This window comes from Lepidochelys kempii, chromosome 23 (assembly GCF_965140265.1).
Source record: "Lepidochelys kempii isolate rLepKem1 chromosome 23, rLepKem1.hap2, whole genome shotgun sequence".
NCBI lineage: Eukaryota > Metazoa > Chordata > Testudines > Cheloniidae > Lepidochelys > Lepidochelys kempii.
Window position 1 is genome coordinate 3,026,730 of NC_133278.1, and position 27,416 is coordinate 3,054,145.

Below are 27,416 nucleotides of genomic sequence, written 5' to 3' on the forward strand. Positions count from 1 at the left end.
TTTCATCCAGAAGGCCCAGACCTATTATACCCTGGCTATTATGGATTAATTGCCTGCCAAGCTTACTTTTGAATCTGAGCCATTTTGGGGTTATGCCGATGTGAACAGGGGTGTTTTGTTTACACTGATAAACTCCTGTGAGACTTTTACAATCCCCATACTCAGAAATGTAAGTCTTGTCCTTTGGAGACTGAGATCACAGCGGGTGGAGGCTGGGGAGGAATTGTGTACTTAAAAACTAAACAACTTTGCAAACCAGAGTTGATCACAGGAATGTTGAGCAGCTTAGACAATTTTTAGAATTAAACTTTATATTCATCTGCGTGGCTTCTTAATGGTTATCACTTCAATTGCATTTTTGGTCCCTCTTTCTTGCTGGGGATCAGGGATTGCTGGCTGTGGTGTGGCAGGCTGGTATAGCGGCTGCCAGCAGTTTTCCCTGTGCTAACCCTCTTCCTTTCCTCTCTCCCTAGGTGAAGCTCTCTGATTTTGGGTTTTGCGCGCAAGTGAACAAAGAGGTCCCACGGCGGAAGTCGCTGGTGGGAACCCCCTACTGGATGGCACCAGAGCTCATCTCCCGACTACCTTATGGACCAGAGGTAAGGTTAGAGGGGCAGGGCCCCAGAATCCATGGGGGAAGTTCATCCTGGCCCCTTCCTGAGAAGGCTCATTGAGGGCTAAGGGAGGCCGCTGCTAGAGAAGGGAGCTGGGAGGGTAGCGATGGGAAATGGAAATGATGGGAGTGTCAGGGAAACGAAGTGTCAGGGAAATGATGGAGTGTCAGGGCCTGGGCGATCCCTAGTTTAGTGCCTGGGTAATAACCTGGCACCCCATGCTTCTCTCTCTCCTGCCCCCCCCCACCCCCCAATTGGGGATACAAACAGGGGCCTCAACACAGCCATGAGCGCTCCGATCCACCTTTTGACCCTGCAGGGAGATGAATAGATGGTAAAACCCCAGCAATGCGAAACCCTAGAGGCTGCAGGATGGAAAGGTGGATGCAGCCTTTAGCTTCCTAGGCCGCGGGGTAGGGGAGCAAGTTCCCAGCACCTCGTGTGGAATGAGCTGGTAGGAGCCTGTCCACATCCCACTGACGCTAACTGGTCCTTGGATCAGCAGTCCCGTGAGGATGCTGGTGGGTCACTGGGTCGCCCGTGGGGCAGAATTCGGTTGGTCTTGCTCTATAATTTTGATGATGATTGCCGTTTGTGTGCTTTTTCCCCCAATTTTTGTAGACCTAAAGGTTCACAGTTGTGGGAGAGGTTCAGAAAAGGGGGGGGGGGGGAGGGGGACAATTAATTATTTAATGACTGTAGAGGTTCAGATTTGAAAAGTTAAAAGCTTTGTAGCTATTAACCTGCAAATTGTCAGCATCACCTGTCAAAATCGGCAAAGTAAATAGCCTTAAACCAAACTCTCTCCTACGTTCATGCCTGCCTGTAAATTTCAATTATCTGTGGAAATGGTTTCCCTTGGTTTGTGTGTGTGTGCAGTGAAATTGACGGTTATACCCTAAAGGGAGGGTGGATGGGTGTGTTTTTTCTCTCCGTGCTCCCAAACCCCGGGGGCTTCTCTTGACTAGGAAAAGCTGATCAGGTAAGGCGAAGTTAAATCCGATGTGCTGACTCAACCTGCCAGAAACTCTCTCACTTTTCCAAGGCAGGACAAACCCTGCAGGGGCTTCCTGTCCGGTGGCCAGTTATTCCCGTAGCAGTGAAATCCGTTTGACTGTTCACGTCTGCTTCTGGCACGTCTGTAGCAACAAAGGCCACTGGGTGGCACTGTGTATAAAGGCAAACTAGCCAGAAGTGCATTTGCGTCCTAAAAAGGAAAGTGTTTTACTCTACAGGTGCGAACGCAGAATTTGGTCCCTTTCTTTGGAAGACTCACCTGCTTGCTTTCAATTCATGGCATTCGTTCCTGGTTCCTGTGCATCTTATAGAAATGTCTGTGTAGTAATAAAGCACTAGACACGCTTACGGCCCTGCTAATCAAGGGGCAGACTGGTGGAGGTGGGGTTTGGGATTCCTGCGGTGACAGATTTAGAAACACACCAGTCATCTGGTGTAGCAGGCCAGGCTCTGGGTTTCTACACCAGATGACTGGTGTTTCTAACATGCAGCTGCCGTCTTGGTCAGATCCAGACTCCAGGCTGCCTTGCCTGGGGGAGTGTGGCCTAATCGCTCTTTCAGTGAGACCCTGTGGTGCTTTTCACCTCTGGCGAAGGTACCGGTCTTTCTGATTTTAAATAGGACACCGATGTGCTGCCCAGGGAGCGTTGTCTAGCAGACTGGGCTGGGAGCTATTCCTGGACGGGGCAGGCCACTTCCCTTTCTGTGCTTCCGTTTCCCCTCCCCATCCTTTGTCTATTTATGCTGTCAGCTCTGGGGGCAGAGACTGTCCATCACTCTGCATCTTGTAGTGCCCAGCCCAATGGGGCAGGTCTGGGTGTACAGCAGCCCCCCATCATTCCATCACCAGTCGCTGTCCCTTCGCTTCCCTTTCGCCCATCTCTTCTCTCTTTGCAGGTGGATATCTGGTCCCTCGGAGTGATGGTGATCGAAATGGTGGATGGAGAGCCCCCTTATTTTAATGAGCCCCCCTTAAAGGCAATGAAGATGATCCGGGACAACCTGCCCCCCAAACTTAAAAATGTGCACAAGGTAAAGAACGTGTGGGTCATCTCCTCCTCTCCGGAGTTAAGTAGGGTCAGGAACCTGGATGGGGGAGACCCACAGATGTGTTCCGCAGTGCATGGGCCTGTTTCTCCCTCATAAAGGCTTCCTAGGGGTGGCTAGTCAAACTGCTCCTAACTCTTTAGCAAGCCAGCTGAAGTCCTGGTGAACCGGGTTCCTTTGTATCTGTTTTTTTTTTTTGCTCTCTTTCACTTGCTCACTCACTCATTGGGGTGGGACGTTCCATACACAACAGCCCTGAAGATGTTGATGTTTCACGGTGACTCTCTCAAGTCCGGGAATGAGACATGGATGTAGGTCCAGTCCCATGTTCGTATGCGCCCTGGGTGAGATTGTCGAGAGCCTAAGGGAGGCAGCAGAACTGAGTGGACAGAGCACAGGAGTGGAACGCAGGACTTCTGAGGCCGATTCCCAGCTCTGCCACTGCCCTGCCAAATGGCCCTGGGCAAGTCCCTTCCCTCCCTGTTAGATTTCATGAAGCTGTCAGTGCGGGGTAGGTGTGGAACAGGATAATGGCAGGACCTGCAGACATGTAGCTTTTAAAACCCTCTGTCTGCATTGCGAGAGAGAATATGCAACTCGGACATGAGTTCTCCATATATGTTGTGTACGTGTACGTGTGCGCTCGCACGCCTGCTGTTGGCTCTCCAAGTGAGTGCATGGGTGAGCCATTGCCGCGTTGTGCTTCAGTTTCCCCTCCCACCCATTATCCATTCTGAGCTCTTTGAAGCAGGGACTTCTTGCACGCACACAAGGGAGCCGTTAGTACGTGATCTTCTGCTGAAGGGCTTCCCTTGGTCGTGACCACAGTCGGGGGCTGAGCTCAACGGGCTTTTGCGACCTGTAGTTTTCAGCATGCTGAACCACACAACCTCCACTTTCTCACAGTGATTGTGCGGCTTTTGCACCGAGCGAGGAGTTAACAGCAACCACCCCTTTTACAGACTCGCTTCTGGCCCGGGGGAGAGCACTGTGCCCAGGCGAGCCGAGGCCAAAAGCTTTCTGCGTTCTGGTCTCCACCAGGGAACCCTGCCTCCGTGTCCTCCGGCCCCCTCTGGGGGTGGGGGTGGGGGGAGCGCACAGATGGTATAAAACCCTCAGAGAGGAGTCACATGTTAGCATGGGTCTCTGGGTGCGTGGGCAGCGGGGGGGCCTCGCATGCAAACAGGTTTGATGTCTGGGGATGGATTGCTCTGGGGATAGGGAGGTGTCTTCCAGGATCTGTAACGTGTTATCTGTGACTCATTGCCAACCGCCCTGTTCCTCGTCTGACTTCAGAGGCCAGATGACTTGGCACTTAAGGCCTGGGGTGAAATGGGGCGAGCTCAAAAGACTTCTCTCTCACTGCTTTTCCTCTATGCCCGGCGGATGGAGGTTGTGCCAGTCCATAGCTCCCCCTCCTTCCCTTCCCCACCTCCAGACCATCCAGTTCCTGCCTGCTGCAGGATCCGGGTGGGTGGCCGACTCAGGGGAGCCTAGGGCTGTTGTCATGCTCCTCCGGCAGTGGCTTCTCTAGTTCCCAGTGGCACTCGCTCTTCTCAGCCCCTGACTCATGGCTGCGCCTTCCTCCTCCTCCTCTGCAGGTTTCTCCTTCCCTCAAAGGATTCCTGGACCGCTTGCTGGTGAGAGACCCGGTCCAGCGAGCCTCCGCCAGCGAACTCTTGAAACACCCCTTCCTGGCGAAGGCTGGGCCTCCCTCCAGCATCGTGCCGCTCATGCGGCAGAACCGGATGAGATGAGAGTGCCGGCTGCACGAAAGAGAGAGAGAGAGGGACGCACACGCCGTCTAACCGCTCCCCATGCGGCCACCCGAAGCAGCCACGTCCCTGCCTCGTCCCCTGGCCCTCCGTTCTCCAGGGCGCTGCTGCCGTTCCCTTTGGCCGCCGCGGCAGGGACGGCGGCTCCCAACAGCCAGATCAGCAGCAGGAGCGTTCGGCTCTCTCGGTCCCTCCGGGTTCCCGGCGGCGTCCCATCCGCTGCGGGGCCAGCGGTTCCGCTAACTGGATTTACAACCGTGCCACTACTGTGATGACCGGCAGGAGTTCTCCTGCCTGTCGCACCATACTGCTGAGTCGGGAGGGGGGTGGGGGGGGCCAGCTGGGGCGGGGGGGTTTAATGACTTTAAAATTTCTGATCAAAATGGTAGTTTTTACACACACACACAGACAAGGCGGGGCCGGGAGCGACAGACACTAAGCAACTCAACACTGGAACTTCCAGCCACGTCTAGAAGCAGCTTTGCCTGTTCCTCTGTGGCTGCGGGCTCAGTCTTCCCCGGGCCGGGACAGGAGCAGTCGGAGTAGGTAGGAGCAGTTTTGTTTAGCTCCGGAGCATTCGGGTTTTTTCGGTAGGGTGGCAGCCAACGGCAGGGCATCCTCCCCAGCACCTGGGTCCTCCTGGCAGGAGCAGCTGCCTCCAGGCGCAGCAAACGACTCCTGTTGCTGGGTTGTTGACAACCCAGATCTCCCCCTGCCAGCTCCACCCCCGCTGCGTGACTGCTGAGATCAGCCCAGCCCCTCTGCCTGCTAGGATTGGGATCTCCACCACACCGTCCTGCGCAGGAACCTAAAGCCTGTTGATGCTGCCCCCGTGCTCGTTCTGTGTTGTCTAGACACGTGCTGCTGCTCAGTCTTCGGGATTGGGTGAGCAGAGACCTGGCCTCTTTGCTTCACAGGTTCCTTTGCATCCAAGTCGCCCAAAGTGCCTGGCTCACCCGTCCCCCGGGGGCTCCAAAACGCAATCCACTCCGGCCCCCTGCGGCTAGAATGCAGAAGACTTAGGGGGGAGAGACTCTGGTATCCCAGCATGCAGTGCCGCTTCTTGATCTGTGCAGCCTTGCATGCTGGGATACCTGGAGTCCCTGCAGTGCAGGGCTGCTGTACCATAACAGGGGGACAGGTGCGTGTCGGGGAGGGAGGTTCCCAAGGCTCCTGGCCTGTTGTCTTCAGTTTTGGGCAGCCTATGGGGTCAGAGGAATAAAGGCCCCAGTGGCCTACGGGGGAGCAGGGACGCTGAAGCTCTCTGGTGTTGTCTAGGCTTAGGGGCTTGTTGGATCATCTGTGAGAGATCCTGCCAGAGGGGACTCCCCTTCCCCGGCAGGATCTTCCCCCTCTGCGCAGCCCATGGGCCCAGTTCAGCGTAGGGAGGAGGTGACAGGGTCTGGTCGTGGGTGTGGGAAGGGAGCTCAGCACCGGTCGGGGGGTGGCCTCCTCTCGGAGCTCAGGGGCTGGACTGAGCTGTGATCTCTGATGCCAGCCAGGAAAGGGGGGCGGATTCCCTACCCCTGAGAGAGACTCTTCTGTCCAAGGCTGGCAGCTGCGTCCGCAAAGCAGCCCGCTCTGCGATCGGGGGAGGTCGGTGCTATAACACGGGTCCAAAGGAAGAATTGCCCCGAACTGGGCCAACGTTTTGTTGCTTCTACTTTCCATCCTGCCAGGGAGGGGCTGCTCGGGGAGGGTCCCGCATGCAGAAACTGAGCCATTTGGAGGAGGATTCCTCCCCCCCTTTGCGCCGTGCAATGAACATGCATGCTGTACCGCACAACCTCCCCTGCATGCTTTCTGGGGCGTGGGAGGGGCACAGGGATGGTCTTTCTTTACATGCTTTTAGCTACTTCAGTTAGAGTTCGCTGCCTTTTTACTTCTCTGCGGGAGCCCCCCTCGTGCAGCAGGAGTGGGCTGGTTACAGACACAAGGGGATTGTTTGCGGTTATTTTATCTGGTTTGCCTGGCCACCGGATTCTTGTCTGCAGAACTGCACATCAGTCGTGCTTCTTGTTACAACAGAGAGAACTACAGGGCACTAGAGACTGACAGGGGCAAGGGGGGCGGAAACTGGGTCCAGTTAGGTTTTTTTATGTGCTGGACCTAACTCTTCCCTGGGTGGCAATCGGGAATTGGCTCCACTGGGGTGCAAGCGATGGGCAGAGCAGAAGTCGGTCCAGTTAGGAGCCAGCCACAGGCCTGTTGAAAGTTGGCTAATGCGTAAGATCTTCTAGAGCACTCCACGCTGGCTGAATTCTGCTCTTACTGATCCAGTGTCTTACCGGGGATTTTAGGGAGAGCAGGATTGAGCCAGTGCTGCGTGCTCAGTTGTCCGAATTCGTGACATGTTATGGCTGTGTAGGGTGACCGGGAAGGTCTGTTTCATGCTCTTTTTCTATTAGGCCTTAGCCTTAGCGTTTTTAAACATAAACTAGATCACTAAAACACCCTTGAAGTGCCCGACAGCATGACCAGGATGTGTGTATTCATAGCCACCCACGATTGACCATGATGCAAAGCTCTCTGTCACCCAAACCCAGCGCTACACCCAGACGTGTTTACGGTGTGGGGGTGGGTCTTGTTCAGTACAGCCCCTCGGGCACTGTGCTGTACCTAGGCCCTCCCTTCTCAGCCCGAGCCCTTTGTCTAACTCCTGGCTGGGCTCCTGCAGTTTTTCTCAGCTCTTGACACATCATTATTTAACCTTCTGCCGTTTCTCAGCCCGCTTAAATTGCAGCAAAGCCTGTGGGTGTGAGACTGTCCCGTGCTGTACAGTACACCTGGCCTTGCAGCTTCTCACGCCCGTGTTCTGTTCTGACATAAACCACATCAGCCGGCTCTGAATTCCTCCTCCGCCTCGTAACCCATCCCCTGATCTCCCCATACGGGAAAGTTTTTAACCAACATTTATTTTCTTTGGGGTTTCAGCTCAATTACACAGACCTTCTCCGGTCTCTTACTTCACCCAGTCATGGTGTGTTACTGGGTACCCTCTGAGCCCCATCCTCTACTGTTCAGACCCCCGAACCTCTCCCTGAGCTTCTCGGGGAGCACATGAGCTGGGGCGGACTCTTTACGGCTCACGGATTGGAGCAGAAGGGCTTTGTGGGTCACTTGGCAATGGCGGCTGAGCCCCCAGCCTGCCACTCAACATGCCTCTGGACTGGCTCAGGATCCGGGGTCTCCTTTAAGCAAATGGGACCTGGGGCGTGGGGTCGAGCGTTCCCAGGGGGCACAGGGAGCGGGGGAAGGCATTATCCTTCCACTGGCATGAGCATTATTCCCAGCTGATGCCACTGTAGCAGCATCTGCTCCAAGTCCCCAGCTGGTGAAATCAGCCTCACGCCCAGGGCCCACTCCTCAGCTGCTGTCGATCCCTGCGGCCCCATTGCAGGCTGCAGCTCGGCCAATTGACACCGTTGGCTCACCGCTTCTCCGGGCGACCCCTGGCGCTGGGCTGCTTCGCCCCCCGGCCGAAGAGCTGCTTCCCCTTTCCTGAATCGCTCGCCCCCCGGGCACCTGCTGCTGTGGGGGAAACCCCGGCGGCGGTGGTTTGCTTACTGAATGACCGGGCGGTCCTGCTTCCCCTCGCTACGTCATCGCACGCCAACGGTGGGCTTGTGACAATCGGCACAGGCTGGTCCGCTGCGGTGTAAGACACTAGCTTCCCCCCCCCTACATCCCAACTTCCACAGCAAGCTGCTTAGGGCTGCAATCCTCTGAGAGCCTGGGGCGGGGGGGGGGGCCCTGGCAAGGCAGCTCAAAGGCGATGCAAAGAACTGGTGAACTCTGTCGAGAAACAACTACTGATTTGTTTTCTTGTTACTACTTTTTTTTTTAAAGAAGCTATTTATATTGTCATTTTGTAACACTACAGTATTCCTGATTGGGGGGGGGGGGGGGGCTGATTCAGCCAGGGACTGACTTGTATAAAAAAAAGGAATTGGATCTTGTGCTGTGAGTTTGGGGTTTGGGGGCTTTTTTTGTGGGCCTCAGCCAGGCAAAACTTTTCGAACAGTTTTGAGGTTAGTGTGACAATTACAGGCTTTCTTTTTTGGGAGGAAAACGAAACCCTGGCCTTGTGTGGTTTCTTTGGGGGGAGGGGGGCGTATGTGCAGGTTCACGTGCTGCGGGGGCTAGAGCTGGGGTGGTTAGATGGCGGGGGGGGGGCGCTGCCCGGTGCTTGCTCTCGATATGTGACGTACCTTCCTGGGGCGAAGGCGTCAGCCGCTCCAAGGCACTTTCAAGCTGGTGGAGCAAGTCGGAGCCCTGGGCTGGAAGTCAAAGCCAGAGGCCAGTTAGAACGAAGGCACCGATTTTTAACCGAGCTCCCGAGGGACGTGCTCCGTTCTCCGTCTCTTGACCACTTCGAATCCAGGCCGGGGCCCAGACCCCTCGGGCCTCTGACTTTTCACTGATTTCAATGGAAACCATGAGCTGGGCCTGGCTGGCTTTCTGGGGGCGGGAGCCCCGGGCTCACCGTGCAGGGGCCCTGGGTGGAAGCCTCCAGCCTCTGATCTCCAGGTGGTCCGAGCTGGCTCTTCCTGGACTGGCTGGTGTCAGTAACCGCTCCCGGGGGCTGTATCTGAGAGGGTTCAACGTGCAGTGGGACCCCAGTGGGTGACGTGCTGCCCTGGCACAGGCTGAGAGCCGGCCCTGCCCTACTCAGCACTGCCGAGAGAGAAAACGGCGGGTAAGGATCAGGAGCTCGCCCGCCTTAAGGGGCTAGAGCTTCTGCTCAGCATCCCAGCCTCCTTAAAACAATACAAGCCGGGGGGGGGGGGAGATTACCCCCCCAGTGACCTTTAAAGACCTCATACATCACTCCAGTGTGCCCTTTAGAAAAACAAAGTCACCGTCATCTTCAAAAATACCCTCCGGCCGCCTGGTCCCACGTCTGGGAGGAAGGAAGCTGCAGATTTCCCAACCGGCCTCGGGGTGGGGTGGCGGGTGTCTGCTGCAGGAACCCACCGCGCCAAAAAGCGCATGGTCGAGAGGGTGTCAATGTGTCTCCTTAGCGGGGAGCCGGGTCTGCTGCTGCCGCGAGGCTCCCACTAAGATGTCACTCTCGCCCGCCCCGCTCGGTCTGTCCTGCTCAGTCTGGGCCTGAACCCCCCCCCCCCCCCTGCCCCGAGCACACAGGGAGTTGAGGGGCTGGGGCAGGCCCATCGCCGTCCCAGTTCAGGATTGTGATAGCGCCTAGCCGAGAGCGGCTGGTCGGGGCGAACCCTCCGCGTAGAGAATCCGCTGAAGAGCGTCCACACACGGCTGGCCGAGCGACATGCCAAGGGGCCACCCAGCCAAGGGGGGACTCGCCCAGCGTTTTACCGGGACAGCGTCTAGGCGCGGAGCTCCCAGCGCCTGCCGATCACCTAGAGAAACCGAACCTGAAGAGCAAGGGGGCCGCTGGACGACAGCCGCCAGGGTCTGCCCCACCGCCTGACTCGGGGAGGCTGCTCTAGTGGAGGGTAGGGGCCAGCCCCGGGCTACACCAGCCCTCCCCTGCCGCCATGCCCGGCCCCGCGCTTAGTGTTGCCGTAAGTCAGATGCGTGGGGCAGGGGCCCAGGGTGAACTCTGTTTAGAGCCACCCCTGGAGTTGGAGCCGTGCGGCTCTGTGTCTAGCCGCAGGCCCTGTCCGCACTGCGAAGGGCTGGCTTAGCTACGGCGGCCAGGGCTGCGATCACCGAACAAAGCAGTTGGGCTGGCAAATGCCACCCCCACCCTGGCACAGATGCAGTTACACCAGCTCCCCTGTGCTTTCCCTGCTGCAGCTGGTCTTGCTGGGCAGGACGCTGGAATAAGGCAGGCCAGGCAATGCACCGTTTAGCTGGTAGCCCTAGGAGCTTTTTGCTGGCCTAACATCCCGGCGACAGCTCTACGGGCAAAGCACTCCTCATGTAGACGGACCAGGTCACAGTCAGCCACGGGGTCAGCGAAGCCAGGGGTGGACCCCTGGGCTAAAGCAGGGGGGGCGGTGTTCGTGTGTAGACAAGGGCTCGGTTCTGCAACTTCTCAGTCTCTTGCCATGCACGTTTCACAAGGATGTGGGTCGCCACGGCCGCCCACTCTTGACAGGAACTGAATTCTTGCGGGGGCGGGGGGAAACTGTCTCATGGGTCTGGGCGCGATCAGGGGGCCCTGCTCTCGGTCGGGGTTTGTACAGCACCTGGCACAATGGAGGCCCTAAGCTCAGCCGGGGCCACGAGATGCTGCCATGATATAACTATCCTAATAATAAAAGGAGAAAGGATGTTCCCTGGCCAATGTTAACCACTGGGATTGCATTTAGCTTTCAAAGGGAGCCAGATACTACCATGATGGGCCCTGGCTATTGACCTCATTCCGCTCGTATAGACGTAAATTAATTTTTGTAATAACTACAGTGTCCTCACAAGGTGATTTTTAGCTGTAGGGTTACGGGGGTGGGGGGGGAATGGAGCTCGAAGTCAGGTCTGCTGGGTTCCATCCCCAGTGCCGGGAGGGTTGTGGGGGGTGTATTGGGTTAGAGCAGGGAGGTTGGAAGCCAGGACTCCTGGGTTCCGTCCCCAGTGTTGGGAGGGTTGTGGCGTGTTGGAAGCCAGGACTCCTGGGTTCTATTCCCGGCTCTGTCACTGACTGTGTGACTTGGAGGCCCGGAGAGGGGGAAAGGACTTTCCCAGTTTCCCCATCTTTGGGGTAGTAATACTCCAGCTTGGAGGACCCTGTGAGGATAAAGTCCCTCCTGGTTGGAGGACTCTGGCTTTGACTGCAGCTCAGAGCTCCACAGGAACCTACACGTTCTGGGTGGCACCCGGAGATACGCCAACAGCCTGTGCTGTCCGGGCAGGCCCTCGGGCTCACCTCCTGCCCTGAAGCTGGCCAGAGAGAGGGGATTCCCTGCTGCTCTGCTGGGGGATTCACAGCAGGCAGGGTCCTGGAGCTCCTGACACACAGCGGGAGCCTTGAAAGCCCGGGGAATTTCTGACCACCTGACGCTTCCCACACGCTACGAAAAGCCCCTTTCTTTCCCCAGCAGCCCCAGTAGCGTGGAGATCTCTCCCACCGCCCTCACTTGCTTTAACAGGCTTGGTGCGGTCCTACCTACCTGGGAGATCGCAATCCAAACCCACCGCCTGATCACCAGGCCACAGTGTCCCCCATTTCCCCTCCCCACTAGTATTAGTGATCTTTTTGGCTGGTGGGGGTCTGGGCAGTGCCCTGACATGGGGCCCCATTCTTGGTCAGAGTCTGGGTGGCACCTGGCACAATGGGGGCCCTAATCTCGGTTGGGGTCTGGGCTGCACCCAGCACAATGGGGCCCCAATCTCGGGGACACCAGGTTCTACCGTAATGCATGTGGTACTCAATATTTTCCCCACCTCAGGGAGCGTTTGGATCCTCCCCATGTTCCAGTCATGGGTTCAAGGTGGGAAAGGGGTCCCATGTCCCAGTTCCTCGTGGGGAAGGCACTGCTCCCCCGATCCCTCCCCCAGCCTCCCAGACCGAGGAACTGCAGTGGCCCAGCTGGATTCAAGGCAGCAGGTTTCGGCTCCTTAGACTCTTGCCAGTGGAGTGGCCGTTCACGGGGCGTTGAGCCCTGCCCACGCCCGCGGTGGCTAACAAGAGCTGCTGGCGTCAGCCTCTCGGGGATCGGCGCTGGGGGGAAGAATTCCAGTTTCTTTTCCATGTGAAATTTTGAAATGTGGTGGGGGGGGGGTTCCCCCTTAAATTTCCCATGGAAAATTTTGGTGTTTTTCCAACTGCCTTCATTTTCAGTTTCCCCTATAAGCTGTCAGTAACCGCAGCTCTTTGAAACAAAAGCCCAACGATTTCACCGGGAAATTGCCATTATTCAGTGACATTAAACCACCAGCAAATCATCAGCTGGGATGAACAAATGTCACCTCCATCAAAAAACCCTTTAAAAAAAAAACCCCTCCAATGAAGCAATCCTCATGGGGCTCTAAGAAGGACTCATTGGCCGTGCCCGGGATAGACAGCTGGACTGCTTTAATCATCCTGGGGTAACTGGAGGGTCTGACTGCCCCAGGTGTGGAGGCATAAAGCACTCACACCTTGTTAGTATGAATTATATTATTGTAGTATATTACATTTGTATTGCTGTTGGGTGTTTTACGGTAGCACCTAAGAGCCAGTCATGGACCAGACCCCATCATGCCATGCGCTGTATATTATTATCACTGTTTATTACATGTATTACGGTAGCACCTAGGAATCATGGACACGGACCCCATTGTGCTGGGTAGGAGATACATTTTTGAGCTATTAGGTGAATTACAGTAGCACCAAGGTATCCCACTCATGGTCCAGGACCTCATAGGGCTAGGTGCTCCCGTAATACACCTAATAGCAATCCAAATGTACAGCGCCTGGCACCTTGGGCCGCCAAGGTGCTATCGTAATAGACCTAATAGCAATATCCCAGTGCTGACCTCCAGGCCCCTGCCCACCCAGGGGCAAGGTGTAAACCCAGTTCACTTCACACCCAGCCAGCTTCCCTAGAGTGGCCTGGTGGATCAGCCCCTCCTTGGGGCACTTCCCCATTGCCGCCCCATTCTGCGCTAACCAGACCAGTTCCTGGATGTGACAAGGCGGTTCAAAATCCACCCTCCCCACCGCATCTCTGAGCCCGCCTGTCCTATCCCAGAGCTAAAAATAGCCAGGCAGATGGTGAGATGGGCTGTGACTGAGGAAGGAAGAAACAGTTCCCCTAGAGCTCGTGGAAAAAGCCTTGTGAATAAGGTGGCTGAGCCACCCCTCCACAAAGCATCCTGTTTCATCACATTTACAGTCTGGGCCCCTACCACATCCCTCCCCAGCGTGGAGCTCCACAGCTTGGGCCATGCACCTCGCAGTCAAAAGGACAGCACGCTTGGAAGGTGCTGGGCACTGCTGGGAAGGGTGGCCTAGGGGTTAGGAGGTGAGCCTAGGACTTGAAAGACCCCGCTTCAATTCCTTGCTCTGCCACAGACACCCTATGGGCAAGTCACTTAGCTGCTCCGTGCCTCAGTTTCCCCACCAGTACAATGGGCGTAACAGCCCCACCTCACGCGAGACAGTATGAGGGGCTCAGAGATTAGGAGAACAGGGGCCAGGTAAGTACTTAAAATAATAATCTAGGTTTTATATAATAATCCCCAGCTCCAATACTTTACAGAGAGGTCAGTTGCCTCATCTGTTTTACATATGGGAAAACTGAGGCACGGGGGAGGGGAAAGTAACTTTCCCAAGGGCAGTGGCATAGCTGGGGCTTGACCCCAAGGTTCATGATTGGCTAGCACTCTGTCCGCTTGAGGCAGAGGAGTTAGGGGCCACCAGTGACCCATGTTGCAAGTCATTAGGCGGTGTTTTCCTGCAGTCCCAGCTCCTGAAGACTGATTAATTCAAGGTATTCCAGTAATACCCAGCTGAGACCTGTGTCTGCACAGCGCCTGGCACAATGGGGCTTCAGGCCATGACTGGGACTCCTAGATGCTACTGTAATACCTGTAATAAATAATACAGCCTAAACAGACCACAGCTGTCTAAAGACTCAAAAAAAACCCCAAACAAAATCAGAGCATCCAGAAAATTAGAACGTCCCCCTGAGCTCTCTTTCCTCATCCTTCACCTTGCTCGAGAAGTGTCTCAACAATTCTCCTTGTTCTCGCGCAATGCATCAATTCTCTTCTTTTTAGGCCTTCTCTCTGGAAGGGACATTGACTGGCATAGGCTATTCTGGGATAACCAGACACCGTTTTGTAAAGAAGAAAGCAATAGACCAGTGCTTCCCTGATAGGAGACCAACCCGTTATTCCTCTCCTGGTTAAAACACAATTGTGGTTGGTTCAGAATCGCACAAAGCGGGGTTTTGTACTTGTAGGAAATTCTCCGGTAGCATATTCTCAGCCCATGCACCAATAAGCCAAGCTGCAAGGCAGAAATTCTCCCTACTGGATTCCTTGTCTAGGGATAAGAACATAAGAACCGCCATAATAGGTCAGACCAAAGGTCCATCTAGCCCAGTATCCTGTCTGCCAACAGTGGCCAGTGCCAGGTGCCCCAGAGGGCATGAACAGAACAGGTCATCATCAAGTGATCTATCCCCTGTCACCCACTCCCAGCTTCTGGCAAACAGAGGCTAGGGGACACCGTCCCTGCCCAGCCTGGCTAATCGCCATGGATGGACCTATCCTCCGTGAATTTATCTAGTTCTTTTTTGGAACCATTATAGTCTTGGCCTTCACAATATCCTCTGGCAAGGAGTTCCACAGGTTGACTCTGCATTGTGTGAAGAAATACTTCCTTTGATAGCTTCAAAATGGGTCTGTTTATAAATGATTAGCAAGTGCTCGAAGATTGTTCTGAGCTATACTTGGAAGTTGGCCTCCTTATAGTGATGTTTGTCAAGGGGATGGTATTTTTTTTACCAGTCTAGCTATACTGATACAGCCTGCTAGTCTGCGGATGCAGTTATACTAGGTTGTAGGTGCCTCCCCTGGAGAGCTTATTCCCCTTCCCATGTAGGAATGGTGCTACGCTACGGCTGGTGAATTGCTTTGACTAGATCAAAATAGTTAAACCGAGAACGGGGCACTCTCTTATTAATAGCCCGAAACCCACGTGGCGTAGTTATAAACAACTTACTAACCTGGGCGGTCGAACTGATTGAAAAAAACCAACTTTTTAACCCAGAAAAACTTGGGAGGAAATGAAAAATGTTTGGGTTCCATAAAAAAACTTTCCGAGACTTCTGATGCGGTTTTGCCAATTTTTTTCCCCTTTGGCCACCGAAAACGGAGGAGGGGGCAGTTGGAAGCCAAAAATATTTTAGTTTTTTTTTGGCCAGTGAAAACCCCCAAGTTTGTATTTTATTTATTTTTAGCTTTGGCTGATCGAAACGTGACATTTTTCAAGGGCCGGAAGCCAAAAGCGTCTGAGGGTTTTTCTTCCAAAACCAAAAGGCCCAAAAGATTTCGAGGGGAAAAGGAAAATTTCAGGAAAACAAAAGTTTCTTCCACAAAAAAACATTTGGGTGGGGGGACAAATAAATAAATAAATGGTGGGAAAGAAGAAACTTGTGTGAAAGGTTCATAGACCCACTGTGATCATCCGCTCTGACCTCCTGGATAACCCAGGTCCCAGGACTTCTCTGAATGAATCCCTGTTTGAGCTAGGCAGCTCTTTTACCAAAACGGGCCAGGTGGTGGGTTTTCTTTTGCCAAAGTGGGTCCCACCCCAGCCCTGACTGCACCTGGAGAGGTCCTGTCCAGCATTGTCACCAACCCCAAACCTGGATGGGTTCTAACACTTGACCCGGGAGATGCCCTTAAGTAGCTCCTTGGCGGCCTTTCCTGGCCTATTGTCCCCATGGGAAGGGCTGAGCAGGGAGGGAGCCTTCCGCGGCTCTGCAGGTCGGGGCGGCTGGCACCTGCTGGATGGGTGCTGTGCTGGCATGCCCGGGAAGTGGGTGAGGTGCAGACGGGCCACAAGGTCCCCAGGGGTGGCGCGGGTGGGTGGGGGGAGCCAGGACACAGCTCTCCAGTGTTTTGCCGCCGGGCCAGCCAGCCATCTGTCCTAGGTACCTCGCCATCGGCTCTGAATGCCTCCCGTCCCAAGCTTCCATGTCCAGACCAGGGACTGCAGGCACCCACGGCTGGCAGGGGACTCGGGAACGGGGAACCGGGGACAGGCAGGTGCCCCAGGGACTCTGGGTAACAAGGAATGGGGCACTGGGGATGGGCAGGGTTCCCAAGGGGATCTAGGTCACAGAGAATGGGGCACTGGGGATAGGCAAGGGCCCTGGGGATTCTGGGTAACAGAGGCTGGTCTGGTCTGGGTGGGCAGGGGCCCCGGGGGATTCTGGGCACGGAATGGGGCGCTGGGAGCTCATTATGCCAAAGCAAAACGGTTCAGGGCTGGATGGGCAGAAAGTGACGCTGGGAGGCGGGTGAGTGGGGAACAAAGGGAGACGTGGGACCCTGATCGGAGCAGGTGAGGATTAGGCAGGGGTGATGGGGGGGGGGGTGCAGTGCACTGGCTGTGGGGGGAAGGGAGTAGGGGTCTGGCTCAGGCTGGAGGTGCAGGGGGGAAGTGCAATGCATAGGTGGGAGGCAGTAGGGGGCTGGCTCAGGCCGGGGGGGAGGGGAGCAGGGGTGCGGTGCACAGGCTGGGGGTGCAGGGGGGTGCAGTGCACTGGCTGGGGGGCAGTAGGGGGCTGGCTCGGGAGGGGAGAAGGGGGGCTGGGGGTGCAGGGGGATGCAGTGCACTGGCTGGGGGGCAGTAGGGGGCTGGCTCGGGAGGGGAGAAGGGGGGCTGGGGGTGCAGGGGGATGCAGTGCACTGGCTGGGGGGCAGTAGGGGGCTGGCTCGGGAGGGGAGAAGGGGGGCTAGGGGTGCAGGGGGGTGCAGTGCACAGCCTGGGGGCAGTAGGGGGCTGGCTGGGAGGGGAGAAGGGGGGCTGGGGTGCAGGGGGATGCAGTGCACAGCCTGGGGGCAGTAGGGGGCTGGCTGGGAGGGGAGAAGGGGGGCTGGGGTGCAGGGGGATGCAGTGCACAGCCTGGGGGCAGTAGGGGGCTGGCTGGGAGGGGAGAAGGGGGGCTGGGGTGCAGGGGGATGCAGTGCACTGGCTGGGGGGCAGTAGGGGTCTGGCTCGGGAGGGGAGAAGGGGGGCTGGGGGTGCAGGGGGATGCAGTGCACAGCCTGGGGGCAGTAGGGGGCTGGCTGGGAGGGGAGAAGGGGGGCTGGGGTGCAGGGGGATGCAGTGCACAGCCTGGGGGCAGTAGGGGGCTGGCTGGGAGGGGAGAAGGGGGGCTGGGGTGCAGGGGGATGCAGTGCACTGGCTGGGGGGCAGTAGGGGTCTGGCTCGGGAGGGGAGAAGGGGGGCTGGGGGTGCAGGGGGATGCAGTGCACTGGCTGGGGGGCAGTAGGGGTCTGGCTCGGGAGGGGAGAAGGGGGGCTGGGGTGCAGGGGGATGCAGTGCACAGCCTGGGGGCAGTAGGGGGCTGGCTGGGAGGGGAGAAGGGGGGCTGGGGTGCAGGGGGATGCAGTGCACTGGCTGGGGGGCAGTAGGGGGCTGGCTCGGGAGGGGAGAAGGGGGGCTGGGGGTGCAGGGGGATGCAGTGCACAGCCTGGGGGCAGTAGGGGGCTGGCTGGGAGGGGAGAAGGGGGGCTGGGGTGCAGGGGGATGCAGTGCACAGCCTGGGGGCAGTAGGGGGCTGGCTGGGAGGGGAGAAGGGGGGCTGGGGTGCAGGGGGATGCAGTGCACTGGCTGGGGGGCAGTAGGGGGCTGGCTGGGAGGGGAGAAGGGGGGCTGGGGTGCAGGGGGATGCAGTGCACTGGCTGGGGGCAGTAGGGGGCTGGCTGGGAGGGGAGAAGGGGGGCTGGGGTGCAGGGGGATGCAGTGCACTGGCTGGGGGGCAGTAGGGGGCTGGCTCAGGCTGGGGGGAGGGGAGAAGGGGGCTGGCTCAGGCCGGGGGGAGGAAATTGACTCGCGCTGGGAATTACCCCCCCGCCCGCCGCTAGTCAGATTTTCCAGCCGGCCCCTAGGGCGGAGCCGGCTGCTTTAAAACCCGCCCCCTGCTCGGCTCCGGCTCCGCTTTGCAAGTTGCTTCCGCTGCTTGTCGGGCCTGGGAGCCGGAGCCGCTGGGGGGGGGGGCTCGCCCAGCGCCCCGTGCCCTGCGGGGTGACCCCGGCTCCGGAGCGCCCCTGGGGAGACGCGGCCGCCGTGATCCGGAGCGCCAGGACCCGGTGAGGGGGGGTGTCTCTCCGGGGGCGCAGGGGGACCCCTATGGGGAGCAGGCAGGAGCCCCTGCTGGGGCAGGGGGCGGGGGGTCTCATGGGGCGCGGGGACCCCCTGTGGGGAGCCGACGGGGACCCCAGATGAGGTTGGGGTGCAGAAGGTGGCGGGGGAAGAATCTTCAGGGGTGCAGGGGCCCCGGGATGGGGGGTGGGGTCTCCAGGGGCGCAGGGATGGGGTTTACCGTCTCCCTTTCTCCAGGGGTGCAGGGATCTATCTGTCCCGATTTGAAGAGAGGCCCCCTGACTCCCCTCCTCTCCCCTGAGCGGCTGGCTGGGACCAGGACTGGGACCCTGGGCATACTGTGGGGTGTGGGTGCCCCTTGACAGTGGGGTGGGGGGACTCGCTTCAGCTGTTGCTGGCTGGATCCCCCTCGTTGGCCTGGGGCAGGGATAGCCCTTTGGGGTCTCGCTTTGGGGGTGCGGGGGTTTACCCTTTGAGTCCTGCCCTTAACTCTGGTACTGATGCTAAGTGCTACCTCTCCCGTGGCTCCTGGCATGGCCAGCCCTTTTTTGGGGACCTGGGCGGGGGGGGATCCCTCCTACTCCAGGCCTCTTTGAAAGCCAGTAACCTGTGGAGCCCGTGGCTGCCCCCCATTCCCCTGCATCTCAGAGCGCCGGGAGGCTGGGTGGGTGGCCATGCCAAAGGGGAGATGCTTGGCGAGCGAGTGGCTTGGGATCTGGGTGCTCCTTGCCCCCCACAGGGTGCGGAGAAAGGAGCTGTGACTCCCACCAGGGCACAGGCTCGCAAGTAGGGCGAGGCAAGTGGCCCCCACATCCAAATCGTGCCCTAGCTGCTAGAGACCAGCGGTTATCAAGCCCCTTTTATCTAAAGCATTTTTGATGAACCTCTAACTAAACCAGGGGTGGGCAAACTCTTTGGCCTGAGGGCCACATCTGGGTATGGAAATTGTATGGTGGACCATGAATACTCATGAAATTGGGGGTTGAGGTGCGGGAGGGGGTGAGGGCTCCAGTGGGGCTGCGGGCTCTGGGGTGGGGCCACAAATGAGGAGTTCAGGGTGCGGGAGAGGGCTTGGGGCTGGGACAAGGGGTGGGGGTGTGAGGGCTCCGGCTGGTGGTGCGGGCTCTGGGGTGCAGGAGGGTAGGGACTTAGGGTAGAGAGGGGGATCGGGGCTGGGTCAGGGGGTCGGGGCACTTGAAGGGATCAGGGGTGCAGGCTCCGGGTGACGCTTACCTCAAGCAGCTCCTGGAAGCAGCGGCATGTCCTATCTCTGGCTCCTACGTGGAGGCATGGCCAGGCGGCTCTGCGCGCTGCCCCATCCACAGGCGCTGCCCCTGCAGCTCCCATTGGCTGCAGTTGCTGGCCGATGGGAGCTTCAGGGGCAGCGCTTGGAGTGGGGGCAGCATATGGAGCCCCCGGCTGCCTCTATGCGTAGGAGCTGGAGGGGGGACATGCTGTTGCTTCCGGGAGCCATGGCACATGCAGAGTGGGGCAAAACCTGGACCCTGCTCCCTGGCAGGAGCTCAAGGGCTGGATTAATATGTCTGAAGGGCCAGATACGGCCCCTGGGCTGTAGTTTGCCCACCCCTGAACTAAACCCATTTCTCCAAAGCTAGTGGGTGTCTCCCTCCAGGTTCTGACCCATAGCTTGGGGTGGGGCGGGGTGGTGCTCACTTTGTAAGATGGGTTATCAAGTCCTACAGGATGGTAACGTGTCGGCTTATTGCAACTGGTTCTGCAGTTCTGGGCAGAGGCTACCGGTGAGATGGCGAAGGCTCCGGGATGTCCCAGGCTGCGCCGGCCTTCATGTTACCTCCCCACGGCTCTGTTCTTCACGGCACTCTGCGGCTCTGGTGCTGTCCTCCGGAGGAAAGGTACTGGCTGGTGCTCGCCTTCCAAACCTGCTCGGCTGCCTTTCCCTCCCCTCCTGGGTGAAACCTTACCATCAAAATGGTTTTGACGGAAAATCGGTTATGCGACTATTGGGTATTCAACAATTTTCTGGCAAAAAAATCATCTGATTCCCCCTGGAAAACTTGGATTTTTTTAAACTGAAGAACTGAACACCTGAAAAGCAGAATATTTGCATTTGGCCAGGCTGCTGTGGCCCTTCGTGGGAGTTGTAGTCTGGGTGTCCCTTGCTCCTGTTCGCCTCTATAGGCCAGTTAGACTTCGCTTCCCATGATGCAACATGGCGTCCATTCTTGGAGACTGGAGGTGGTGAAAAATGGGAGAGCCTGGCTCTGGTGGATCATGGGAGTTGTAGTCCAATCATGCAGCCCGGCCTGTAGAGGAGCACGGGTCACATTAACTACAACTCCCATGAGGTGCTGCGGTAGCATTTCCAAATTGAAATATTGTTTTGGGTGCTTGAATTTTTGCTGAGAAATCAAAAATTTCTGGGCGGAAAAACCCTTTTCCCGATGGTCTCTGCAGCCTGCCCCATAGCTCCTGCTCCCAGTGCTGCAACTCTAGGAATGGGGGGTGGGGTGGGCACTGAACTGGCTGCTGGCTCCTCTCCTGCCCCTCTCGCCAATCCGGTAGCTAAGGTGCCAGTAGCTGGCTGAAGTTAGGTGCAACGGCTGGTGCTGGGGGGAGCCCTCGGGAGAGAGCTTGATCGAGATGAGGAACGTAAAAGCCCGGCCAGCTCAGCCGTGGGTTTGCGGGCAGCGGGCATTTCCCTGTTGGTGACTCACTACTTCTCCATCCCTTCCCTGGAACCAGGAAGTCCCCCACCATGCTGGTTTTGAGGTCAGCCCTAATCAGGCTGAAATCTGGAGTGAAGCTGGGGCGGGCATCCTTCCCAGAGCAGCCAGATGCCGCAGGGAGCGGCCTGGGGGACTCTGCTCCTCCGGATCCAACCTCTCTCTGCCCTTGGGGAAATTTTGGGGTGAGAGGAGAAGATCTAAGGGCAAGAGGAAAAAGAAGGGTCTGGAAGGATGCTGGGGTCCGGAGGGAAGGGAGAGAGAAACCAGCACCCTGCCCTTTGCCATCCCTGCGAGACAAGATCTCCCCATCCTCCAGAGGTCACGGATCGCCAGTGACTCCACCGGGGAGAGATGCCCCATCCCCTTGCTCTAACCCACTGGACCTCACTCCCTGCCTAGAGCTGGGCATTGAACCCAGGAGTTCTGGCCTCTGGCAACCCACTGCTCTAACCACTAGCCCCCATCATGCTTCACTGCCTTCTTACCTCACCGAGGAGATCCTGGACCCCCCCTTCCCCCATTTTAACCCTCAATGTGCCTGTTCCTCCCTTCCAGATTGCCAGTTCCCGGACCCCTCTGATCACACTACCTACAGGTGTGTGTCCTTGGCCTGCACGCTGTCTCTGGGCAGCGGCGGGTTTAAGGCTGGCTCCATGGTGCAGCATTTCTGCGAAGACGGCTACGTCCTGGCCGGCCACCCTGGGGTCTCTGTCTGCAAGGGTGGCCAGTGGAGCGTGCTGAAGCCGGTCGTCTGCAACCCCTTGACAGGTCAGTGCGCGCCCAGCCCGGCTGATCCTCTCCTCCTGCTACGATGGGCAAGGGCCTCTGCCAGAGACGTGGTACCTCTTGGGCCCCCGCCGCAGCTTGCAGGGCCTGTTTGCGCCGCCCGGCGGCAGCTGCTGGTGTAGGCAGACATGGGGCCATGCTCGTGCTGGCCCGGGCGCTGGGGTAAATGCGACCTCTCTGCCACTTCCTCCTCTGTATCCTCGTCGTATATTGCAGTCGCCCCAGGAGCTGCCACCCACAGCCCGGGTCCCCGTTGCGCAAGGCGCTGTACTTTTTTGTTGCTGTTAGGTGTATTATGGCAGTGTGTGGGTGCCCCGGTCGTAGACCACGTTGTGCCAGGCGCTGTTCATTTTAATTGCTATTAGGTGTCTTACAGTAGCATCTAGGACTCCCTGTCACGGCCCAGGTCCCCACTGTGCCAGGTGCTGTACAGACACCCAACGAAAAGAACACCCGATAAAGCCTAAAATCCAGGCATTCGCCCCATTCTGCAGCTGGGGAATGGAGTTCCAGGTTTACCAAGGTCCTTCGATGCCCAACTCCCATGAAAAATCTGGGCCTCAGAGCGAGTCGCCCCGGGCTCCTCTGCCCCACAGACGTCGTCTGCACGGCGAGTCTCTGACCCTGTGCTGACGGGTGCTAACCAGAGCTGTGGATGCGCTCAGGCTCTGGCTGGAGCTCTGGCTCCCAGGCCCACCACCTCCCTAGGCTTCGGATCCCGAGCCGTGGCAGCCACAAGGCTGCATTTAGCACCGGCGTGCCAGGCTGCGTCGGAGCGGGGCTCTGAGACTCGCTGCCGGGGGGGGCTGGGTAAACGGACCCCCCCAGGCACTCGCCAGCGGTCGCTCCCAGGCACCTTGCCTCTGCAACCCACGGTGCGTGGGCGTCTCCCTGAGGTCAGGCTGCATTTCCTCTCCCTTACGTTCCTCTTCCGGGGGGGGGGGGGGGTGTGAAGCTGCTGGTGGAAACTTCCTCCTGCTCCGTGATTGGGGGTGGGACACAGCCTGTGTGATGCCTGCCCGGGGGAGAGGGGGGGATGGTGGATGCACAGAGGAGACCCCCAGCCCTCTGCCCCTGAGCTGTTCCCTCGCTCCCTGCCCTCGCTGGCATCCCCATCTCCATTCCAGGAGGTACGCTGTCACTCACAGGAATTGGGGGGTGGGGGGAGCCTTTGCTCCCTTATGCCCAGCAGCGGTTGGGACAAGGTGGGTAAAACCCAGCCGCAGTCAGTAACATGAGAACAGCCTGGTTAGTCCCCAGCCTACGGTGCTGTCCCTGCTCCAGACAACTGTAACCTATTGACTAAAGGGGGGCTGCATGGCCTAGTGGATAGAGCGCTGAGACGTGGGAGACCTGGCTGTTCCTTTGGCCAGCTGGATGACCTTGGACAAGTCACTGCCTCGCCCTGTGCCTCAGTTTCCCCGCCCACCCTTTGTCTATTTAGACTGAGCTGTGTGAGACGGGCCGGGGAGGGGGGCAGCGTCTCACTCTGGGTCTGGGCAGTGCCTGGCACAAGTGGGGGAGACCCAGCTGGAGTCTGGGCAGCCCCCAGTGCAATGAAGGTCCCCCAGATCTTGGTGTTGCCAGGTGCCGTGGACTTTCCCTTTATAGAGGCCTTTGTGCCCCACCTGGGTTTCAAGTGCTTCTGGCCTCTTGTTGTTGTTTAATGCATCCCCTTGGGGTCCAGGCTCGAGTTTGGCGGGGCTGGGACCTGAGATCTGACCGCCTTGCGCTGCAGGAAACTATGAAATAGCCTCCTGCCGTGTGTGACCCGCTGACCTTCTCTCCCCCCCGGCCCCCAGGATCCCCGGTGCCTCGCTCCGGCTCCATCTTCGGTGTCTCCTCCATCCCCATGGTGGCTGCGGCCTCGGTGACGGTGTCCGCCCTGCTGCTGGTGGCCATGGTGTGCGTCCTGGTGGGGCCGAAACCCTGCAGCAACTGGTGCTGGAGGTGAGCTCTGCCGCCTTTCTGGAGGGGGGGGGGTCTGCCCTGGCCGTTGATGCTGGGGGGGGGGAGGAGGGCGTGGGGGGAGGAGGCCCAAACCTCTGCTCCCTTCTCCCACTGGTTGATGCTCCCGGGGGGGGTCCAGCCCCCACCCTCTGTCTCTCCCCTTCCTGCCCAGTCCCTGGGATGCCTGGGTCTGACTCACCCTCTGGCCTCGTCTTGTCTTTGCCCGTTCAGTCAGTGCTGACCCCGAGGTGGGACTAGGGGGCCCCATGCTGCAGGGGAAGGGGCTGCGCGGAGGGGGCTGGGGAAACTGACGCCCACCAAGAAGGGAAGTGACTTGCACAGTGTCAGGACCAGGGTTCCCAATCCCCTGCTCTAACCACTAGCCCCCACTCTCCTCCCAGAGTCGGGGAGAGAACCCAGGAGTCGTGGCTCCCAGCCCCCTCTGCTCCAACCACTAGCCCCCACTCTCCTCCCAGAGTCGGGGAGAGAACCCAGGAGTCGTGGCTCCCAGCCCCCTCTGCTCCAACCACTAGCCCCCACTCTCCTCCCAGAGTCGGGGAGAGAACCCAGGAGTCGTGGCTCCCAGCCCCCTCTGCTCTAACCACTAGCCCCCACTCTCCTCCCAGAGTCGGGGAGAGTGTCCTGGTTCCCAGCTCCCTGCGCTAACCACTAGACTCCTTGCACTCCACCTCCGCTATTCCCTGTTGCCATGGCGGTCCTACCCCCGTTGTGGTGGGGCTCCAGCAGGGAGGGGCTGGGGCCCCGGGGCGCAGGTGTGAACTGGACGAGGTCTCCCCGTCCCCATGCAGGTGGTACGAGCCCATGGAGGAGTCCGAGGTGAGCATCGTCGACAGCTGCCCGGTGCCACTCCCGTCCTACGAGGAGGCCGTCTATGGCTCCCAGGGGGGCCCCGTGCCACCCACCTCCACCACGCCGACGCCCCTCGTCCTCTCCAGGGGCCTGGCCCCCCCATCGGAAGCAGCCGAGCCCTGTTGTAGTCCAGAGGCCACCACCCCACCGCCTTCCTACCAGGAGAGCCAAGCAGCAGCTGCGGGCGGCTCCAGTCTGGCGCGGCCCACGGTGCCCCCTGCCCGGTTCCTGTTCCCTGGGGCTGCAAAGGACCCGTGCAGGTAGCCGGGGTGCCGGGGGTCCCCTGGCCGGGCCCCGACACTACAGCAGAGACTCCTCATTTGAAGCAAACGCAGCCTGCTCCATCTTTTAACTTGCTGGGGGGGGGAAGAAGAGACCCCCCCCCCCGTGCCCATTAACTCAGCACCTTGTGAAACTGATGGGACCGAAGCAGCCCCCCTCGGAGGGGTGTGTGCAGCCTTCTGCCTGGATGGGGGCCCCTGGGGCTGAGGGACCGGCCTTCTGAACCCCCCCCCCCCCAAACTGTCTGTGGGGCAGCCCTGAGGGGCCGACCTTTGCCCACAAGCTGGTAGGCACCGGCTCAGCGTGTTCTTCTGACCTCTGCACTTCCACCCCATGGGACCCCACTTTTCCCTGCCCCCCGGTCCCGGTCCCCGCCCCCGCCCCGGACACACTTCTCCCACTGGGGTGTCCGTTCCCGGCAGAGCTGTGAAGGGTTAACTCAGGCTCCTCCCTCCCTCCAGCTGTGAGGATGGGGGGGTGGGGGAGGCAGACTCCCCACCCCCCCACTTCCTAACACTCTGGCAAACATCCCCTGGGCTTGTTTCATTCTTGGTGCTGCCTGGACCCTGGGGGCCTCCTCTGGGGTCAGCAACCTCCCCCCCCCCCAAAAGACCCTGCTCCCCCCCAGCTTTCCTGACTCTTCCTACGCTTCCCACCCCCCCATGCCACCGTCCATGTGTCCCTGCTGCCCCCTGCTGGAAGGAATGAGCCCTGCCCTGTGTGTGTCTGTGTCCATGTCCTTACTAGAGGGGGTGCGCCCTGCCTCTTCTCCCCCCCCCCCCCCAGTGTCCGTCTGTCCAGCTCCATGCACTCTGTGTGTGTGTGAAAACGACCCAGGCTGCTTTATCCCTAGACCACACTGATGCCCACCCCATCCCCCTCCCTACCCAGGCCGGGGGCGCTGCTCTGTGGCTCTGGAGCTGGCGGGCAGTGGCACCCGCATCCCAGCAGGGGGTGCTGCGGGTCTGGTTTCCAGAGCTGCAGTCCCTGCCGCTCCCCTGGGCTGGCGGCTCTTGTCTCCTTCCCTGCCCCTGCCCTACCCGCCCCCACCGGCTTAGCTACAGTGGGGATGAGGGGGCACCCCTGGCCCGGGGAGCAGGGGGAAGCGGCTGCAGGCTTGGATCCCGGCTGCGCCCGGGCCCATCCCACACCGCAACCGCTGGGTCTGCGGGTGGGTGCTGGGCAGGGGCCGATGTTGGGCTATTCCTCGTTGCGGGGGCCTGGCTTCCTGCCCCCCCTGAGCCCCCCGGCCCCCTCGTCGAATGTGACAAGGGGGCAGCACCGGAGATGCTCAGTTGAGCCCCTGCGGCTGGAAGTGGCCCAGGGGGCAGGTAGCCCCTGTGGAAGCCGGGTTAGGTGCGTGGGCTGGCTCACGCTCACACTCATGCTCACACTCACGCACCCCGCCCGCCCCGGGGCTGTTTTTGCACAAGGTTAATCATTCTCGGTTTGTATTTAATGATGTGGGGTTTGTTTTTCTTTGATGTATTTATATATGGGGGGGGGGGTATTTCTCAAACTTTCTCCCCCCCCCCAATTTATGATGCTGGGGCCGGGGTTGTGGTCCTGGGGGCTGTGAGGGAGCCGAGGTGCTAATTAAAACACTCACCCCGCTCGCCCCTTGTCTCCCATGTCTGGTTTTGTGCAGGGGGAGGGGCTGACTGTTAGAACTGGTGGGAGGGGGGGTATGAGCCCCGATTTGTCCTTCTGAACCCTCCCCCCCAGCTTGTCCCCCTACACTCCTCCAAAAGGCTGTTGAGAGCCCCCGTTGGCTTTGGCTGGGGGAGGCAGGTGCTTGAAATTTGGGGGGAGGGGTGTGTGTGTGTGGGGGGCCTTGACTTAGCCTCCTGCCTAGTTGTAGGTGCCGGAGGCTCAGAAAGGCAGGGTGTCCCCTCTCTGCCACCCCCCCCCATGCCAGTCACAGCCGGGGGTAGGGGGGGGATGCATCCCTTAAATCCGGGCTGGCCGAGTCCCTGCTGGCTCCGGCCCCCCTGCTGGGCTGCAAGGGGGCTCCCAGCTTGATTCCCCAGGCCCACGTGCCCCCATTTTGTGGAGGGACAGGGCCCTCAGGCCTTCCTCCTGCTGGGGGGCGGGGAGGGGCGAGTCCCCCGCACTCAGCATCAGCTCCCTTTAGCCCTTTGATTTCATCCCAGCTGGTCCCAGGTCCCTGCTCATCCCCTCGCCTGGTGGGACATCCCCTTGGAAGGGCTGCTGACCACACGAGCCCCTGGCTATGAAGACCGGGGGGCGGGTTAAGTCGATCCTGGGGCTGCTCAGTCAGGCGGGGCCTGGCCCCCTCTCTGCCCTGCTGTATGTGGCTGCCACAAGGGCCCAGCGGGGGACCCAAAGCCGGGACCCGCACACGGGTGCTGCGGCCCCCTGAGGGGCTGCTGGGTGATTCCAGTCCCCGACCCTTGTGCCTATGCCAGTTGCAATAAATCCCTTAGCGGTCAGGCTCAAGCGGTCGGGCCGGCCCTCAGCTAGGTGAGGCGTTGCTGTTAGCTGTGACGTTCTGCCCCAGCCTTGGCCGCATCTCTGGGCATCGCGCGCTTGGCGAAAGGGCTGGAAGCTGCTACAACCAAGGCTGCTGTTGCCTCCCGCTGGCCCTTTGCCTGAGTGG

The 27,416-nt window shown here is 59.0% G+C and overlaps 2 protein-coding genes across 8 annotated transcripts in view; both read left to right on the forward strand.

Moving 5' to 3' along the window:
• Positions 1 to 4,773, forward strand: part of PAK4 (p21 (RAC1) activated kinase 4) — an 89,348-nt gene extending 84,575 nt beyond the window's left edge. For all 7 annotated transcript variants that reach the window (XM_073321954.1, XM_073321955.1, XM_073321956.1 and 4 more), the window contains 3 exons: positions 474 to 599; positions 2,529 to 2,663; positions 4,280 to 4,773. In XM_073321954.1, coding sequence (XP_073178055.1) covers positions 474 to 599; positions 2,529 to 2,663; positions 4,280 to 4,435 — 417 coding nt within the window. In that variant the 3' untranslated portion in view covers positions 4,436 to 4,773. The remainder of the gene's footprint in view (positions 1 to 473; positions 600 to 2,528; positions 2,664 to 4,279) is intronic.
• A 13,214-nt stretch (positions 4,774 to 17,987) lies between these two features.
• Positions 17,988 to 26,415, forward strand: LOC140902045 (sushi domain-containing protein 6-like). The gene is made up of 5 exons (XM_073321665.1): positions 17,988 to 18,187; positions 19,942 to 20,074; positions 21,464 to 21,676; positions 23,497 to 23,644; positions 24,454 to 26,415. Exons 2-5 carry the CDS (start codon positions 19,966 to 19,968, stop codon positions 24,776 to 24,778), a joined length of 795 nt encoding a protein of 264 aa, XP_073177766.1. The 5' UTR covers positions 17,988 to 18,187; positions 19,942 to 19,965; the 3' UTR covers positions 24,779 to 26,415.
• Positions 26,416 to 27,416: the final 1,001 nt, after the last annotated feature.

What these genes read in the sequence shown, in the direction of transcription:
- LOC140902045 (XM_073321665.1), top strand. Translation starts at nt 19,966, where the DNA reads ATGGCGAAGGCTCCGGGATGTCCCAGGCTGCGCCGGCCTTCATGTTAC. An exon ending in CGTCTGCAACCCCTTGACAG is followed by an intron (nt 21,677 to 23,496) that starts GTCAGTGCGCGC and finishes CCCGGCCCCCAG; the next exon opens with GATCCCCGGTGCCTCGCTCC. An exon ending in TGCAGCAACTGGTGCTGGAG is followed by an intron (nt 23,645 to 24,453) that starts GTGAGCTCTGCC and finishes GTCCCCATGCAG; the next exon opens with GTGGTACGAGCCCATGGAGG.